Source organism: Panthera pardus, unplaced genomic scaffold (assembly GCF_024362965.1).
Source record: "Panthera pardus isolate Hobbes unplaced genomic scaffold, ASM2436296v1 HiC_scaffold_6, whole genome shotgun sequence".
Taxonomy (NCBI): Eukaryota; Metazoa; Chordata; class Mammalia; order Carnivora; family Felidae; genus Panthera; species Panthera pardus.
The window spans coordinates 104,059,345-104,078,737 of NW_026526991.1; the positions used below are offsets into that span (position 1 = coordinate 104,059,345).

A 19,393-nucleotide genomic window follows, 5' to 3' on the forward strand; every position below is an offset into this window, starting at 1 on the left:
AGAAGGTAGGGAGCGGAAGGGTGGTAAGGGGGGATAGTGTAGTCAGAGAAGGGCTCAAGACTGATGACATTTGAACAGAAGCTATGCTATCAAAATACAATGACAAATTGCTAAATGAATATCAAAGCACAAGGGATTACTTCTAATAAAGGAGATGTTATTTGTATTGGCCTTGGTAGGGATTTTATAGGTTAAGATTCATGGAAAAGATCAATCCACGTAAAAGGAAGGGTATGAGCCAAACCTGGGAAGTCCATGCTACATTCAGAAAATAAGTTATTTATTATATAATGAGATAAGTAGGATCAGGTTATGTCAGTATTTGAATGCCATATCACTCTCTGGACTGATTGTCTACTCTTTGGGGAGTCACCAAAAGTTTATGAACAGGAATGTGACATGTCCAGAAATGTGCTTTAAAAAAAATAATCACCTTTTGTAGAATGGATTGGAGAAGGGAAAAACACCAGTTGTAGTAATCCAAGTGAAAGGTGACGAGACAGAGTAGCAATTAATAGGATGATATGTATTTAAGAACCAGTCTGAAGATAAGATCACCATGATTTTGCTTAAAATATATATATAAGGGAGGGCACCTGGATGGCTCAGTCAACTGAGCACCCAACTCTTGATTTTGGCTCAGGTCATCATCTGACGGTTTGTGGGAGCCCCTCATCCAGTTCTGTGCTATCCGTGCAGAGCTTACTTGGGATTCTCTCCCTCTCTCCCTAAATAAAAAAAATAAACTTTAAAATTAAATAAAATAATAAAAAAATGTAAGGGCCAAAAGAGACACAAAAATACTGGTTTTGGGGGTAACTAATAGAGAAAAATCACAAGACAGAAAAAGTAAATTTAGGAGATGTCAAATTCCTTCTGGACATCCTTAAGTCTTATACAGCAAAGAGTCACAGCTTTTTCATAGCAGTAGTGACAGCTCAGAGGCTGAAGTACCTTTCCCCCTACTCCTACCGTTTGTTCTTCTGGAAAGATGAGACTGCAATTGAGTTTTGAATTCGCTTACATTATTAAAGCCAGTTTCTCACATCTTTCAGGAAAAGGAAGCAGTGTCTGCTGATAAAAACAGTAGTATTAGGGGCGCCTGGGTGGCTCAGTCGGTTAAGCGGCCGACTTCAGCTCAGGTCACGATCTCGCGGTCCGTGAGTTCGAGCCCCGCGTCGGGCTCTGGGCTGATGGCTCAGAGCCTGGAGCCTGCTTCCGATTCTGTGTCTCCCTCTCTCTCTGCCCCTCCCCCGTTCATGCTCTGTCTCTCTCTGTCTCAAAAATAAATAAAACGTTAAAAAAAATAAAAAAACAAAAAAACAGTAGTATTAATATACATAACTCTCTGACGGTAGAAACTGAACCACAGGTCCTATCTTGACCCTAGGCCACCAGGTCATTGAAGGAGAAATTATCTTCTTAGAATCTTCACCTTGATATAAGCTTGTAAATTGCAACACATAATAATCCTGTATCCATTGCATGATTATGCATCGCGTTTCTGCATGATTTTTTATGAAAACAAAGTAGTTGAACAAGTTTAAACTGAGGGTGCCCAGAATTAGTGTGTTCTGACCCCAAACACCACACTACCAGTACTGGGATGAACTGGGTTGCAATCCATTAACATCCTCCACCAGGGAAGCTGCGTGCTGAAGTAAAACTACATTTCCCGGCTATCTCTGCGCGGTTAGACGCGAAGCGAGGAAGGGCGGGAATGGGGCGTGCCTCTGTGTGAATAGCCTTCCTATTGGCGCACAATCCAAAGGGCCGTGTAAACTTGTGGGCGATTGGACCGATTTCGTGCACGCTCAGTGGCGCTGCAAAGCTACCGGATTTAAGTTTTGTTTTTCGGTTGCGGGTTTCTGACTCGGAGGTTTAGTGTGGCGTGAGTACAGAGTTTTGGGTTTGGGATGCAGGAGTGGGGGAACGGGCCTTGGGCTAGAAAAAATCTGGTGAGGGAGAAGTAAGTGCGGGTCCCGGAAGAAGGAAGTTAGGATGTGCAAAGTGAAATATTTTGAGGGTGCTGGAGGATTGGGGAGCCATAAACATGAGGGAGTCAACAGCAGGATGAAATATAAAAAAGAGTGTAGAATTTGGTGTCCTGGAAGTGCGCTCCGGTATTCCCTCATCCCACAATAGTCTAACCCTCAATTTCCTCATTTGTAGATTAAAGTATAATAAAAGTACTTAACCGAGTTGTTATGGGGGTAAATAAAATAAATGTCAAAGTACTAATCAAGATTTAATTTTAAGTAAACAGGCTGTATTAAAAAACAAAAAAACCACTTAAATGAGGATATCACAGAGAGAGGAGTAGAAGCTAACTGAAACCCATTAATTTATCTATATTGATCTTTTGGGAGATACTATAATGAGTAATGCCTATTTTCTATCTGCAAGGAACATACCCTGCCATGAGAGAAATTGTAGCAACAAAGAACTCTATTATGTTAACTTTTAGAGAATTACAGATGGTGTTCTTTTTGCAGCTACATCATTTTGATAGATCAATTTGGATCGAGAGACTCTGGAAAGAGATGGAGGTAGTTAGTTTTCAGGTACTAACTGGATTTCATTAAGTGAAGGGGGGAAGGGTGGGGGTGGATTGATGTATGTTCCAGCTGGAGGGAAGCTCACTAACAAAGGCATGGAGGCAAGAAAGTTATCTGCAACGGGAGTATTTTAGGGGAAGAGAGGGAAATTAGGAGAGATAGGTTTGGTCCTTAGAGAGCCATGACATCTAGGCTGAGTTTGATTTAATGCGTTAGGCTTTGAGGAGCCACTGATGAATGTTATGACTTTTAAGAATATGGTGCAAAGGGGTGCCTGGTTAGCTCAGTCACTTAAGCATCCAACTGTCGACTTCTGCTTGTGTCACGATTTCACAAGTCATGATCTCACATTCGTGAGATCGGCCCCATGTTGGGCTCTGTGCTGACAGCATGGAGCCTGCATGGGATGCTCTCTCTCTCCCTCCTTCTCTGTCCCTCCCTGGTTCTCTTTCTCTCTCAAAATAAATAAACTTAAAAAACAAAAGAATATGGTCCAAGGGAGACAAAGGGTGGGTAGAACAGTTAAGCCATTATAGTAGAGCTGGGAAGAAGATATGGAGATCCTAAATAAACATGGTGATTGCCCAGAGAGACTATATGGGATTTTCATATGGTTGGATGAAGGTCAAGAGAAGGAGTAATGAAATAATGAATGTTAACTTTAAAGTCCAGGTTGCTTATGAGATGCTGAATTCGCTTTGAGGTGCTAAAACATACGTGACTTGAGTGATTTTTTTTTAAGTTAAACTTTTTTAAGTTAGACATTTCAAACTCCAGTGGGACATATAGGTGAAAATGTCCATTACATATTGGACATTCAAACCAGGATATTGAAAGATGTCATTTGTTCATTCAGTAAGTAATTGTTAGTTACTCTGTGCCAGGTAGTGTTTTAAATAATAGAGGTAATCATAAACGCAGTGGGGATAATGATGTTCCCACAGAAATGGATAGAGGAAATAGCAAAGAAGGTTGAAGACAGAACCTTTTGAACCAAGAAAGGAAAATTTTCAGTAAAAAATAATAATCTCCATTTATTGAGCACTATGTGTCACTGTTCATCCTTTTTATTCATTATTTCATTTAATTCTCACACCAACCTATGATATATGCTATTTTCCCCATCTTCCTTTTTTAAGTGTTTATTATTTTTTGAGAGAGAGGCAGGAGCAGAGAGGAATGGGGACAGAGGATCTGAAGCAGGCTCTGTGCTTACAGTTGTGAGCTTGACACGGGGCTCAAACTCAAGAACCATGAGATCATGAACTGAGCTGAAGTTGGACCCTCAACCAACTGAGCCACCCAGGCTCCCCTATTATCCTTTTTTTTTTTAAAGTTTATTTTATTTTGAGAGAAAAAGCAAGTGGGGTAGAGGCAGAGAGAGGGAGAGAAAGAATCCCAGGCAGGCTGCACACTGTCAACTCAGAGCCCAGTGTGGGGCTCAAACTCAAGAACTGTGAGATTATGACCTGAGCTGAAGTTGGATGCTCAACTGACTGGGCCACCAAGGCACCCCTAATTTCCCCCTCTTTAATAAGTAACTGAAATGTAGTGAGGTTAAATAACAGGTCTTGTTACACAGCTAATAAGGGACAGAGCTTATACTTAAACCCAAGTCTGTTTAACTTTAGAGCCCAAGCTCTCAACTCCCAATATTTTTTGAAAAGGTAGTCAACACTGTCAAATTAAGTATGCAAAGCGAGAAGTGACTTGTTGGATGGAGGGTGGGAAACCAAGAAAGCAGTTAAATTTATTCATTTGGATGTCTCGTGACCAAGAAGAATAACCAGTTCAGATGTTGTAGTAGAAGTCAGATTGTGAGAGAATAAAACTAAATGAGATGTGAATATAGGTAACTTTTTGTAGATGTGCAGTAGTCATAGGAAACAGGAGTGAGGACAGTCACTGACTTGGAGGGGGAAGAGAGGTTACGGGTTGTGGGAGGACTCTCTTAAAGTTCCAGGTTACTTGGGGGCGGGGGGGGGGGGGGCAGCGCGGCAAGGCCTGGCTGGCTCATTTGGTAGAGCGTGCAGCTCTTGATCTTGGGGTTGTGGGTTTGAGCCCATGTTGGGCTTTACTTTTACTTTATAAAACAAATAAAATGACTCAAGATTATTTAAAAAAAAAAGCGTTCCAAGTTACTCTTAAATAGTTTTAGAACAGTGGCATTCATCTTTAAGATGTCACCTGGATTCATAAAATGGGATATTCTTTGGCCATATAAAAGAATGAAGTACTAATACACGCTACAGCACAGATGAACCTTGAAAACATCATGCTAAGTGAGAGAGAACAGTACTAGCCAACTGCAAAGGACCACATACTATATGATCTCATTCATATGGAAGTCCAAAATAGGGAGATCTATAGAAACACAAAGTAGATCAGTGGTTGCTTAGAGTTTAAGGGGAGGGGGGCACAGGGGTGATGGCTAAAGGGTAGAGGACTTCTTGAAGTGATGAAAATGTTCTGTAATTGTGATGGTTACACATATCTGAACATACTGAAAGCATTGAATTATATACTTTAAAGATTTTTTTTAACTATTTATTTTTGAGAGAGAGAGAGTACAAGCAGGAGAGGGGCAGAGAGAGAAAGAGACACAGAATCTGAAGCAGGCTCCAGGCTTTGAGCTGTCAGCACAGAGCCCGACGTGGGGCTCGAACTCACGAACTGCGAGATCATGACCCGAGCCGAAGTCAGATGCTTAACTGACTGACCAACCCTGACACCCCTGAATTATATACTTTAAATGAATGACTTTTATGGAATGTGAATTACTCATCTCAATAAAGCTGTTTTAAAAAAAAAATGTTACCCATAATCCTACTATACCAACCCAATTACCATTTCTATTTTCTAGGTTATTTTTTACAAAAGACAAATTGGCCCGACTTGGAGAAGTTTTGTGGAAGGAGGTGAGTAGTCATTTTAAAGGAGAGAGTGAGAGGGGTGCCTGGGTGGCTCAGTCGATTAAGCCTCCGATTCCTGGTTTTGGCTCAGGTCATGATCTCACAGTTTCTGAGTTCGAGCCCTGCATTGGACTCTGCAGACAGTGCGGAGCCTGCTTGGGATTCTCTCTTTTCTCTGCTCCTCCCCTACTCACACTGTCTCTGTCTCTCTCAAAATAAATAAATAAACTTTAAAAATGTTTTTAAAGGAGAGAGTGAGAAAAAGAGATGGTATATTTGAAGGGTTGGTTGGTAGAAGAAAGCTAATGGAATGACAGACAGAAACCAGTATTCTAGCTAAACTGGGTAGACTGACCAGTAGAAGAAGATGTTGAACAGAGTCTTTCAAATTCATATTGAGGATTTTTAAAAAAATTTACTGAGCATCTACTGCTACTGAACCAGGCACTGTTTTTAGTGACTGGGGATTTGGCAGTGAAAACAAGAGATAAAAAATGCCTGCTCTTAGTGAGTTTCCACGATCCAGTGTGGGGAGTCAATAAGTAAAATATATCAGATGGTGATGAAGTAAAGCAGAGAAGGTCGGTAAGGGGATGCCAGAGTGGTCAGGGGAGACTCACCAAGAAGGTGACATCAGGACCCTCAAGCAGCGGGAACAAGCCGTATAAATGAATGGGAGAAGAACATCATAAATACAGTAGAAATGTGAAGTCTGAAGTAAAAATTTGGCACATTTGAGGAACAGCAGAGCCCGGTGTTGTTGGAGCAGTGAGCAGGGGGAGAGTAGTAGGTGGGGTCACAGAAGTACTGGGGTAGTCGGACCATGTAGGACTTTGTAAACCATTTTAAAGACGTTGGTTCTCTGACTAAAACAAAACAGCCTCGAGGCTTTTGAGAAGAGGAGCTTTGTGGTTTGAATTATATTTTAAATAATCACTCTAACTGCTATGTTGAGAATAGACTGTGGGGGGCTGCTCTAAAAGCAGAAGCAAAGACACCAGTTGAAGAGGCTGTTGTAGTCATCCAAGCAAGAGGTTGTAGTGCATTGGACCAGGGCAGTATTGGCATGAGTGATCGTCAGATTCTAGATATTTGGATGGTAAAGCCAATAGGATTTGCTCACAGGGATCAAGTGTAGCATATAAGACAAGGAGAGGAGTAAAGTTTCTCCAACCGACTTTTTGTCATAAGCAACTGGCAAGATGGAGGTAGTAATTACTGGAAGGTAGAATTCTGAGAGAAGAGCAGCTTTGGGTGGTAGGTATTTATTTAGCAGGAGCTTGGTTTTAGACCTGTTAAGCCTGAGAGACCTGTACAACATCTAAATGGAGATATGGAATAGGCAGTCAGATAGGCATGAGCGGAGTCGAGGGCAGAGCCAGTGCTGGAGGGAGAAATTTGAAAACCATTAATGTGTAGATGGTATTTGAAAACTGACACTTTATGTGGTCACCAAGGCAATAAGTATAGAGAAAGTTGAGGAAGAACTAGCAGTGACTGAAAATTAATGACCAGTGAGGAAGAAAGAAAACCAGGAACATGTGGTATCCAAGAAGCCAAATGAAGAAAGGTTTCAAGGAGGAGAGGCAGGGGTGCTCTGGGTTCTGAGCGAGAAAATGGCACACAGAATTAACAAGAGTGATTAACTCTTTTCACAATTTTTCACAAAATTCTTCTCCAAAGAACTGAAGATTATAAACAGATGTATGCCAACTGAAGAGCACAGGAACAGGGGCGCCTGGGTGGCTCAGTTGATAGAGCGTCTAACTCTTGATTTTGGCTCAGGTCATGATCTCAGGGTCATGGGATGGAGCTCCACATTGGGCTTAAGAGTCTCTTTCTCCCTCTCCCTCTGCCCACACCCTAAAAGTACATGAGCAGAATATTACATCATCTTGCTCAAAATCAAATGGGTTGACAAAGCATGCTCAATAAGACAGTTTTCTCTAAAGTTAATAAAATAAATTCTCCTCTCCCCTCCCTCCTTCCCTCTTCCCCTTCCTCCTCTCGGTCTCTTTCCCTTTTTCTCTCCCCCTTTCTCCTTCTTTCCTCCCTCTTTCAGAGAACATGACTGTGAGGTTATCTTCGTGAAAATTTCTTTGATAAGGTTGTTCAAATAGAGGAACCCAAGGTCTGTATTAACAATGGGAATGGAGATTGTAAATGAACTTTTGTAAGTAGTTTTTTCTTTCCCTAAGATAAAACAATGGATAAAGAACACCAGATAAGGATAAAATGTCAGTGGCTTTGTATTTATTTTAAATTTAGCATAACTAGTCCTCTACCTTAATTCCCATACTGTCCCTTACTTGTCAAAAACTTTTCTGAATCTCTCTTCTATTTCAGCAAAAGGATTGTAAATTTGTTTTGCATTGTTGCAGACAGCCTTCATATAAAGGAGGCTTTTCTTTTGTGTGTGCTTGTCCATTCTGATTTTATTTGAAAATAAGAACAATGAATGCCTTATGAAAATTCAAAGTCAGATTTTCAGGATTTGGAACAACTTTAAAGAGTGCTATATTTTATTTATTTTTTATTTATTTTTAAGCTGGTTTTCGTTGTTGTTATTGTTGTTTTGTTTGTTTTTAGTAATCTCCACACCCAAGATGGGGCTCAAACTCACAACCCTGAGATCAAGAGTCACATGCTCTTCTGTCTAAGCCAGCCAGGCACCCCAAGAGTCCTACATTTTAGGACAGCACGTTCTCACCAGCAGGTGCATCTGATGATGGTGGAGAGGGAATGAGTCTGTGCATCCCATCTTATACTGTTTTTTTCTGTTCCTGACCCCTCATTCTGAATTTTTGTGTGTTTGACAGGTGTGAAAAGGACAGAATGAACTTTACCCCAACACGAACCCCTGTCTGCAGAAAGTAAGCCATTTGTTTATTTTTGACTTGTTAAAGAATCAAGACTTCTGTAGCCCTAAGTGCAAGTTAACTTGGGAACTAGAAGGGTTTTAGAAGTGTATTTCCAAACTCTGGATTTGAACTATGTTAGACCTCATTTCTCTATTCTTACTATGTATTTTTCGGATTAAAAACTAGGACATCTTAGGGGTGCCTGGCTCAGTTGGTTAAGCGTCTGACTCTTAATTTTAGCTCAGGGCATGATCTCACGACCCACATCAGGCTCCATGCTGGCAGCACAATGTCTGCTTGGGGTTCTCTCCTTCTCTCTCTGCCCCTTCCCCGCTTGCACTTTCTCTCTCTCTCTCTCTCTCTCTCTCTCTCTCTCTCTCTCTCTCTCTTTCTCTCTCTTAAAATAAATAAATAAACATTAAAAACTAGGACATATTAAATGTTCATACCAGAATGCAGGCAGTTTGAGTGAGCCTGGTATAGCACCTGTGGATGCTGGACGACAGGGAACAATCAGCATACAAACAGGGGACTTTTAATTCCGGTTCTGCTATTAACTTGCTACACAATAGATACATCTCATCCTCGTGGCCATCGCTCCCCACTGCAGAATCTCAGAAGTACCTCTTAGTTCATCTACTAGCCTATTTCCCAGAGTTGTTATAAATAAAACTTCCTTTGAAAACATGAAACATTAAGTAAAAGAGTATTTCTGTCATGAGCTTTTAGTGATTGAGAAAATACTAAGTTTTTTTTCCTTCCTGATAGCTGAAAGTAAATTTTAATATCTCTTCTGTACATGCTCACTTATTAAAGGTGTTGGCCATGACCTTCGTTAGCTACAACTCTGGGCTTCCGGTATAAAGTTTCTCCACACTGCTGTGTATTTTGTTATGTTGTAAATTGTAGAGATTTAGCCAAACTGGATTAATTTTCACAGGGTTTCTCCACTTCTGGGCTATTTATTTTCCAACTTTCATTCTTTTAGCTGAAGGCTCTTACTTGCTAAACTTCTTGTCTTTCCTTTGATTAACCTTTGATCTGGTCTAGTCTTGGTCTGTGTAATTCAGATGTCTCTGATGCTAATATGATTGTGTGCTCACTAACTAGCCTATTTTCTAATCCTGAATCTTATATTTATCATTCCCTTTCTTAATAAGTTTGCCACTTATATACTTGTTCCTAAGAACAGTTTCATTTTGCAAATTATAATCTTAAACAAATGGCAGTACCTTCTATATACGCATCTCCATACATTTTTCCATTTAATACTGTTTGGGTGATTCAGTAATATTTGAGTATCTCTAATTCACAGTTTCTAATAACTTTGAATAATGTTCCATTTATATGAATATACCACAATTTATCCATTATCCTATTGAATGGATGGAAGGTTTACCATTTTTATTGTTACAATGTCATAAACATTTTCTTACATGTCAGCTTGTATATATGTGCATGAGTTTCTCTAGGACAAGAGGAGTAGCAATTTTACTACAGTGTATAGTGTTCCGTTGCTATGCATCTTAAGAGCACTACATTTTCTGTTACTACCTGGTCTTACTTGGGTGATGTTTCATTTTTTTAAATGATCTTTTTATCTCCCTCTAACATGTATTTTGAATCTATCTTTAAGCCTTTAATACTTGGAAACCAGTTCACAAGATTTGTCACTAACCTGAAACATCAAACTTTGAAGGTTTATGAGCACCTTACTTCTAGCACTTTAAGAACATAAACCCCTTTTTTATTTAAGAAATTATAATGTCTCATAAACGTCCCCACAGTTTAATGAACATGCCCTTTGTAATGTCACATAGGCTGACAACTGCCTCCAAACATGATGTTGCCTGTGGCGTCAGTGGTCCCACCAACTGGAAGGGAAAGTCTTTCTTGGATTCGGTGGAGTCAACTCCCTTGCCTTCCACACAAGATCGTCTGGCTGTCCTCTGCCCTTCTCAGGAGCTTCTGGAATATTACCAAAAGAAGATGTCTGAGTGTGAGGCAGAAAATGAAGACCTGTTGAAGAAACTGGAACTCTACAAAGAAGCTTGTGAAGGACAGGTGAAAGAGATGGCGCATTGTGCCCTTTCAGGACCCTGATGGAGTCCATTCGTTACTGAGACAAGTGCCAGCTTGTATCATAATCAGATATTTTATTTAAAGTTTATTTGTTTATTTTGAGAGAGAGAGCACATGCACTCATGTGAGCCAGGGAGGGGCAGAGGGAGAGAGAATCCCACGCAGGTTCCATGCTGACTCGGGGCTTGATCTTACTCGTGAGATCACAACCTGAGCTGAAATCGAGAGTCAGATGCTTAACTGACTGAGCCACCTGTTCACACCCCCCCTTTTTTTTTTAAGTTTATTTATTTTGAGAGGGAGTGAGAGCAAGTGGGGGAGGAGCAGAGAGAGAGAGAGAGAGGGAATCCCAAGCAGTCTTTCCACTGTCAGGACAGAGCCCATTGCAGGGCTCAATCTCATGAACCATGAGATCGTGACCTGAGCTGAAATAAAGAGTCAGATGCTTAACCAACTGAGCCCCCTGGGCGTCCCGACTTTTCAGGTTTTCTAAGTGTTGCCTGTCAGTTTTCTGTCATCATGTCCTTCCTTCTAACCCAGATCCCATTGTGCTTCACTTCAGTGGCTGTACTGCCTGCACATGACCCCTTGCTTATTCTTCTGCTCTGCTTGCATAGCACAAATCCTAGCTATAACTTCATCTGGTTCTCCACTACCTCCTCTCCTGGAGCAGGATTTCTCAGTCTTGGCATTATTGACATTTGGGGCTGGGTAATTCTTTGTTGTGAAGACTGTCCTGTGCATTGTACGATGTTTAGCAGGATCCTTGGCCTCTACTCACTAGATACCAGTAGCACACCTCTGCCCCCATCCTCCCTGTCCCCATTTGTGACCATCAAAAATGCCTGTAGACACTGCCCAATTTCTCCTGGGGGCATAGGCAAAATTACCCCCCAGTTAAGAACCGTTCTCCTAGAACGGTCACAAATCATTACACAATAAAGTCACGGTAAACATATCCATCCGTATCCTCAGTCACTGTACAACAATTTTCTCACTTGTGCTCACCTGTGCCATACCCTCACTCTCCTCCAGCCTGCCACCCCTTCTTAGCCCACTTCTCTCAGGCAATCTTGCTTCCTAGTTCACAAAGGAAATGCCAGCCACCTCGCATGCACTCCCTTCCTGCCCATCCACACACAGATACCTACACCTCTGTCCATCTCTCTTCTTCTTTACCGCTGCAGGGGCAAGATGTCTCTGCCTGTTCAAGGTGAATTGATCCAGAACTTTCCCCCCAATCCTCCTTCCTCCTAAGAAACCCTGTTTCATCCACTCTCTTCTCTCCATGTTCTGTTTTTAACTTCTTGCATGACATTGGCTTTTTCTCCTCAGTATATAAACATACTCAAGTCTTTCCCAACTTAAAGGAAGAAAATGCTGTTCTGTAGTTATGCTTTTCCCTGTCGACCCTCTTTTCTCAACCACACTTCTAGAATAGTTTGACTTTATCACTCTCTCAGCGACTTCTTGACTGCAGTTTGGTCTCTGTCCTCATTGCTCCATGAAAACTGTACCTCCTGTAGTCTCTAGAACCTACTTGTCAAAATGATCTCTTCTCTTTGTAGCCTTTGCAGTATTTGTCACCATTGACCTTTTTCCTGCAAACTCATCCTTTCTTGATTTCTGTCATTTTTCTTTCCTAGGTTCTGTCTTCACCTCTCTGCCCAGTTCTTCTCAGTCTCCATTCACAACTCCCTTTCCTTAGTCTTAACTGTCTAAGTTCTAGATTCCACTGTATACGGTCTCATTGTATTTGTTCGTTCTACTGCTACATCTGCGATGATGACACCAAGTAACTGATGGGGACTCCCTTTTCTCCCTGAACTCCATGCTAACATGCCCACGTCTAAGCTCCTTTCCCCTTTGCTCCCCTACCCACACATTCATATATGCCACTAACACTTCCCCTTATCTCTTCACTTGTCTTTATTCTCTGTCCAGTAAATGGTATCGTTGCCTGCCGCACTCCCCAGCCCCTACTTCCTTCATTTGGTAAGTGCTGTTGCTTCTGCTTCCTTAATGTCACTAGATCCATTCTTACAGCTTAATTGCTCTTGCCACAACACTAGTTCAGACTCTTGTTATGCCTTCCCTGAGCTATTCCTTACCAGTATCCAGCCTCCGGCCCCATAAATCCCCAGTCTGCCTCTCACTATCCACTCCAGTAACACTGAAGTACTTGGAGTTTTCCAGACACTTACGGCTCTTTGATGGCTGTGTATTTATGTCTCTTTCCTGAGAGTACGCCCCCCTCCGCTTGTCTCCAACAGTTTTCGTCTTTCAAGTTCCAACTTTTTGGTTGCATTCCCTGACTTCCCAAAACCTTAGAGGTTTACCCCTGCCGTGCTTTCCCCTCTACCGTTTTATTCTGTATGCTCTTTCATGAAATAATTATTTCATTTTAATTGTTGGCGTGTCTCTTTCCCCACAAAATTCTTCAGCTCTGTAGCCAAAAATCATACCTTTTTATCTTTGTCTTTCCAAAATTTTATAATCCTTATTACATAGAAAGCATTAAAAAAAAAAAAGGTGTGACTAGAACTAGATCATTTGGCATTACAGGGTTTTGTAATCTGTAAAAGATACGAGAGCTTTGATGTTATATGCAAACGTCACACTCACCCTGTAGCTTTTAAACCCTAGTCTATACACACCTGTTGTCATTTGAATTCTGTGTTGGTGAAATCATTCACTTTGTGATATATCTACCTGAACTGAGCCACCATACCCAATGAGAGATACTCCTATGAAGTCAAATATCTTTTCAACTACCTTTTTTTTTCCCTCAGCATAAACTAGAATGGGATTTGCAGCAGAGGGAGGAAGAGATTGCTGAATTGCAGAAAGCCCTAAGTGATATGCAGGTCTGCCTCTTCCAGGAACGGGAACACGCTTTACGCCTCTACTCTGAAAATGACCGACTGAGAATCAGGTGCCAACTAGCAGAAGGGAAATATTGGAGTTCTGTTTCTAAATTAAATGAAACAAGATAAATATCTCTATGGTCCTTCTCTTAGGTTGTGTTCCCCAGGAAGCAGACTCTGAGATGGATATGAATGCCCATAGGATGGTTAGTAGGTAGACTCTCAGGAATACCATCTACGAGCAGATTTGGACAGAGGAAGAATTTGAACTGTGATTCGATGGTAACAGTTAGCTTCAGCTGAGCTCTGAGGCCAGGACAGCCATTCAGAGGCAAAGGGGTTGAACATTTGTACCCCACTCATTGGATGTAGGCTGCCACCAGGGAGGGGATATAGACTTGGGAAAGGCTGCTGCCTTCAGCCTAGGACAGTTGCTGGAGAAGCTCTTGGGTGAGAAGTGTCTTGGTCCTGAAGGTAGCATCTGAGCAGTGGTCCACGATGTGGAAGCATCCACTACTAAATTGTTTTTAAATTGTAAAATATATTTAACATGAAATTTACCATTTTAGTCATTTTTAAGTGCGTAGTGCAGTGGCATTAGGTATATTCACATTATTGTGCAGCCATACCACTATCCATGTCTAGAATACTTTTTCATCATCCCATATAGAAACTCTAAACAATATCTCCCCATCTCCCCTCCTCCTAGCCCCCAGTAACCACTGTTCTACCTTCTATCTATGTATTTGACTTCATATAAGCAGAATCAGATAGTATTTGTCCCTTTGCATCTGGCTTATTTCATTTAGCACAATGTTTTCGAGGTTCACCAATGTTGTAGCACATATCAAACTTTCATCCCTTTTTAAGGCCAAATAATATTCCATTATATGTATATACCACATTGTGTTTATCCCTTGGTCCATTGATGGACATTGGAATTATTTCCATCTTCTAGCTATTGTGAATAACACTGCTGTGAACATTGATGTACACATACCTGTTCAGGTCTCTGCTTTCAGTTGTTTTGTATATATACCTAGAAGTGTGATTGCTGAATCAAATGTTAATTCTATGTTTAATAATTTTGAGGAACTGCCATACTGTTTCCCATAGTGACTGTACCACTTTATATTCCCACCCACAGTGCACATAGGTTTCAGTCTCTTACTGAATGTGCATACCAACATTTGTTCTTTATTTTTTTTAATACTAGCTATCTTAATGGGTGTGAAGTAGTATCTCATTGTTTTGGTTTACATTGCCCTAATGATTAGTGATGTTGACATTTTCTGACATGTTTATTGGTCATTTGTGTATCTTTTTCAGAGAAATGTCTATTCAAGTCCTTTGCCCATTTTTGAATTGGGTTCTTTGATTTTTACTGTTGTTTAGTGTTAAGAGTTCTTTGTATATTCTAGATTGAATCCCTTATTAGGTAAGTGATTTCCAAGTGTTTTCTCCCATTCTGAGTGTTGCCATTTTATTCTGTTGATAGTCCTTTGATGCACAAAAGTTTTTTATTTTTGTAAGGTCCAATGGTATATTTTTCTTTTTGTTCCTTCTGCTTTTGATGTCATGTTTAAAAAATCATTGCCAAATCCAATATCACTTTGTTTTCTTGTAAGAGTTTTATAGTTTTAACTCTTCTATGTAGGTCTTTGATCCATTCTTTCTGAATTAGTATAAACACCTGATGTTTTAAAAATTAGAGCTAAGGTCTAAATATATCTTACTCAATTTTAATTTGATGTTGCCATTGTCTTAAAAGTAAATCAGAAAGGAGGTCTTTTAAATAGGAAAATTTACTTCCTCTGAACACAATATGTGCTTACTCTATGAGAATTGCAGGGAGCTAGAAGACAAGAAAAAGATTCAGAACCTCTTGACCCTTGTGGGCACAGACACTGGAGAAGTGACCTATTTTTATAAGGAGCCTCCAAACAAAGTAAGTAATCTTTGGTACAGCATGGTAAGCATGGCTTTTATAAAATACAGGATGGGGTCCACAATAAGAGCAATTTTGGTACTTATTAAAGAAGATAGAAGAATTAAATGTCATAGCCCCTAAGTTTTCAGAGCACTTGCTATAATTACAGACAGTTTTAATGATTTGATTTATTTTTCTCCGAAAAAACCTTGGGAAGTAGTATTGTTTACCCCATTTTATTGCTTGGAAATCTAATTTTTTTTAAATGTTTATTTATATTTAAGAGAGTAGAGACAGAGTGCGAGCTGGGGAGGGGCAGAGAGAGGGGGAGACACAGAATTTGAAGCAGGCTTCAGGCTCCGCAGAGCCCAATGTGGGGCTCAAACTCACGAACCCTGAGATCGTGACCTGAGCTGAAGTCAGATGCCTAACCAGCTGAGCCACCCAGGTGCCCCTATTGTTTGGAAATCTAAAGCATAGAGGAGTAGATGTTTTGGGGGGAGATTAGAGAGGAAAGCAGGAGCAGAGTTAGTGTGGGAGCAAGTTGCAATACTCAGGTTTCTTTTTTTTTTTTTTAATTTTTTTTTATTTTTGAGAGAGAAAGAGATACACAGAGCATGAGTGGGGGAAGGGCAGAAAGAGGGAGACACAGAATCCCAAGCAGGCTCCAGGCTCCAAGCTGTCAGCACAGAGCCCGACACGGGGCTTGAACTCACAAGCTGTGAGATCATGACCTGAGCTGAAGTCCGACACTCAGCCGACTGAGCCACCCAGGCACCCCTCAGGTTTCTTTTTTAATCTGAAGTTTCTGCTGATAATAAAAGTAATGCATGGTCTTTATTAAAAACAGATAGATTTGAGAAATCGAACATATAAGAGTGGCAGTGTCGCATAATTCTATATCCCAGAGATAAAACTCTTTTTCCATTCATATAGAAATATTTGTGTATGTATAGTATTTCCATTTTTATACTTGTATAAACAGTGCCTCAATGAGCATCTTTATGTGTATCTACATATACATCCTTTTGTGTTACCGTTATTTTCCTAAAGGCCTTTGTCAAGGATCCCCTCCCCCTTTCTTTCAGCAGATATTACTAGATAACTCTGAAATTTAATTTTTTTAGTTTGTATTACCAGCACTGAGTTTTATCCAATTTGTTACTTTGTCCACTTTGGTATCTCACATACATGACATCCTTATATGATTATGGCAATTTTGACAAATTTGATATATGAATAGTGTTTGACCTACAGAAATAAAGCTAAAAAGTGAAATATGACATCTTATAGGGAGGCTAATTCTATACTTTTTTTTTTTGCCTTTTCAGGTCAGCATTTTCCAAAAGACTATCCAGCCTGTAGGTATATGTGAACAGAATGAATTTTCCTCAGCTTTCAGAGCAGGTACTAGCCACATTATTATAAATTCTCATTGATGCAGAGTTCAAAAACAGTGCACATGATTAGAAATTTTTTCTACTATGTAGTGATAATGAATATTCATAGTGATGTCTTTGGTGGTTTCAGATTTCACTGAGCTTTCTTTCCTTTAACCTTCCTTGATGTTTTAATAAAGTAAAATAAAAAATGCATAATTAACATGATGATAAATCATAAAACAGACTTGGACAACTTCTGGGATCACAGAATATTAATTCGATTCTAAGCCTCAGTCTCTTCTCTTTCTTTTTTTTTTTTTTAAATGGAAATCTTAGTTTTATATCTTTGCCTCTTTTTAGAAAATTAAGATGTAACTGACATATTACACTTGTTTTAAATGTACAACATAAGGATTCAATATTTGTCTATGTTACAAAATGATCACCACAGTAAGTCTGGATAGCATTCATCACCACACATGGTCATGCATTTGTTTTTCCTGTGATGAGAACTCTTAAGATCTGTTCTCTTAGCATGAGGTTCTTAAATCATTCTAGGAATTTTCTTCAGTGTAATTTTAGTGTTGCTTGTTTTTTTTAATATAATTTATTGTCAAATTGGCTAACATACAGTGTGTGCAGGGTGCTTTTGGTTTTGGGGGTAGATTCCTGTGATTCATCACTTACATACAACACTCAGTGCTCATCCCAACAAGTGCTCTCCTCAGTGCCCATCACCCATTTTCCCCTCTACCCCACTTGACCCATCAACCCTCAGTTTGTTCTCTGTATTTAAGAGTCTCTTACAGTTTGTCTCCCTCCCTCTCTGTTTGTAACTATTTTTCCACTTCCCTTCCCCCATGGTCTTCTGTTAAGTTTCTCAAGTTCCACATATGAATGAAAACATATGATATCTGTTTTTCTCTGACTGACTTATTTCACTTAGCATAATACCCTCCAGTTCCATCTACATTGCTGCAAATGGCAAGGTTTCATTCTTTCTCATTGCCAAGTAGTATTCCATTGTATATATAAATCAAATTTTCTTTATTCATCAGTTGATGGACATTTGGGCTCTTTCCATAATTTGGCTATTGTTGAAAACACTGCTATAAACATTGGGGTATATGTGCCCCTAAGAATCAGCACTCCTATATCCTTTGGATAAATTCATAGCAGTGCTATTGCTGGGTCCTAGGGTAGTTCTATTTTTGATTTTTTGAGGAACCTCCACACTTTTCTAGAGCAGGTGTGCCAGTTTGCATTCCCACCAACAGTGCAAGAGGGTTCCCATTTCTTCACATACTCGCCAGCATCTGTTGTTTCCTGAGTTGTTAATTTTAGCCACTCTGACTGGTGTGAGGTGGTATCTCAGTGTGGTTTTGATTTGAATTTCCCTGATGATGAGTGACGTTGAGCATCTTTTCATGTGTCTGTTAACCATCTGGATGTCTTCTTTGGAAAAGTGTCTGTTCATGTCTTCTGCCCATTTCTTCACTGGATTATTTGTTTTTCAGGTGTTGAGTTTGGTAAGCTCTTTATAGATTTTGGATACTAACCCTTTATCCGCTATGTCATTTGCAAATATCTTTTCCCATTCTGTCGGTTGCCTTTTAGTTTTGTTGATTGTTTCCTTTGTAGTGCGGAAGCTTTTTATCTTGATGAGGTCCCAATAGTTCATTTTTGCTTTTAATTCCCTTGCCTTTGGAGATGTGTCAAGCAAGAAATTGCTGCAACTGAGGTCAAAGAGGTTGTTGCCTGTTTTCTCCTCCAGGGTTTTTATGGTTTTCTGTCTCACATTTAGATCTTTCATCCATTTTGAGTTTATTTTTGTGTATGGTATAAGTGGTCTAGTTGCATGTTGCTGTCCAGTTTTCCCAGCACCATTTGCTAAAGATAAAGAGACTGTCTTTTTTCCATTGGATGCCCCTTCCTGCTTTGTCAAAGATCAGCTGGCCGTACACTTGTGGGTCCAATTCTGGGTTCTCTATTCTATTCCATTGGTCTATGTGTCTGTTTTTGTGCCAATACCACACTGTCTTGATGATTATAGCTTTGGAGTAAAGACTAAAGTCTGGGATTGTGATGCTTCCCGCTTTGGTTTTCTTTTTCAACATTACTTTGGCTATTTGGGGTCTTTTGTGGTTCCATACAAATTTTAGGATTGTTTGTTCTAGCTTTGAGAAGAATGCTGGTGCAATTTTGATTGGGATTGCATTGAAGTGTAGATTGCTTTGTGTAGTATTGACATTTTAACATTTATTCTTCCAATCCATGGAATGTTTTTCCATTTCTTTGTGTCTTCTTCAGTTTCCTTCATAAGTTTTCTATAGTTTTCAGCATACGGATCTTTTACATCTTTGGTTAGGTTTATTCCTACGTATTTTATGATTCTTGGTGCATTTGTAAGTGGGGTCGATTTCTTGATTTCTCTTTCTATGGCTTCATTATTGGTGTATAGAAATGCAACTGATTTCTGTACATTGATTTTTGTATCCTGTGACTTTGCTAAATTCATGTATCAGTTCTAGCAGCTTTTTGGTGGAGTCTTTCGGGTTTTCATGTAGAGTATCATGTCTGTGAAAAGTGAAAGTTTGACTTCTTTGCCAGTTTTGATGCCTTTTATTTCATTTTGTTGTCTGATTACTGATGCTAGGACTTCTAACACTGTTAAACAACAGTGGTGAGAGTGGACATCCCTGTTGTGTTCCTGATCTCGGGAAAGCTCTGTTTTTCCCCATTGAGGATAATACTAGCTGTGGGCTTTTCATATATGGCTTTTATAATATTTCAGTATGTTC

General features: G+C 39.9%; 1 protein-coding gene across 6 annotated transcripts in view; it reads left to right on the forward strand.

Annotated features, from left to right (window-relative positions):
- Positions 1-1,787: 1,787 nt before the first annotated feature.
- Positions 1,788-19,393, forward strand: part of CCDC77 (coiled-coil domain containing 77) — a 30,698-nt gene continuing 13,092 nt past the window's right edge. The window contains exons 1-10 of one of the 6 annotated variants that reach the window (XM_053895030.1): positions 1,850-1,891; positions 2,496-2,564; positions 5,422-5,476; positions 7,533-7,643; positions 8,060-8,186; positions 8,290-8,343; positions 10,152-10,395; positions 13,206-13,348; positions 15,132-15,228; positions 16,542-16,617. In XM_053895030.1, the coding sequence (XP_053751005.1) occupies positions 8,306-8,343; positions 10,152-10,395; positions 13,206-13,348; positions 15,132-15,228; positions 16,542-16,617 (598 nt within the window). In that variant the 5' untranslated portion in view covers positions 1,850-1,891; positions 2,496-2,564; positions 5,422-5,476; ... (1 more) ...; positions 8,060-8,186; positions 8,290-8,305. Of the gene's footprint in view, positions 1,892-2,495; positions 2,565-5,421; positions 5,477-7,532; positions 7,644-8,059; positions 8,187-8,289; positions 8,344-10,151; positions 10,396-13,205; positions 13,349-15,131; positions 15,229-16,541; positions 16,618-19,393 lie in introns of all 6 variants that reach the window. The other 5 variants (XM_053895028.1, XM_053895029.1, XM_053895031.1 and 2 more) reach the window with 5 other exon arrangements.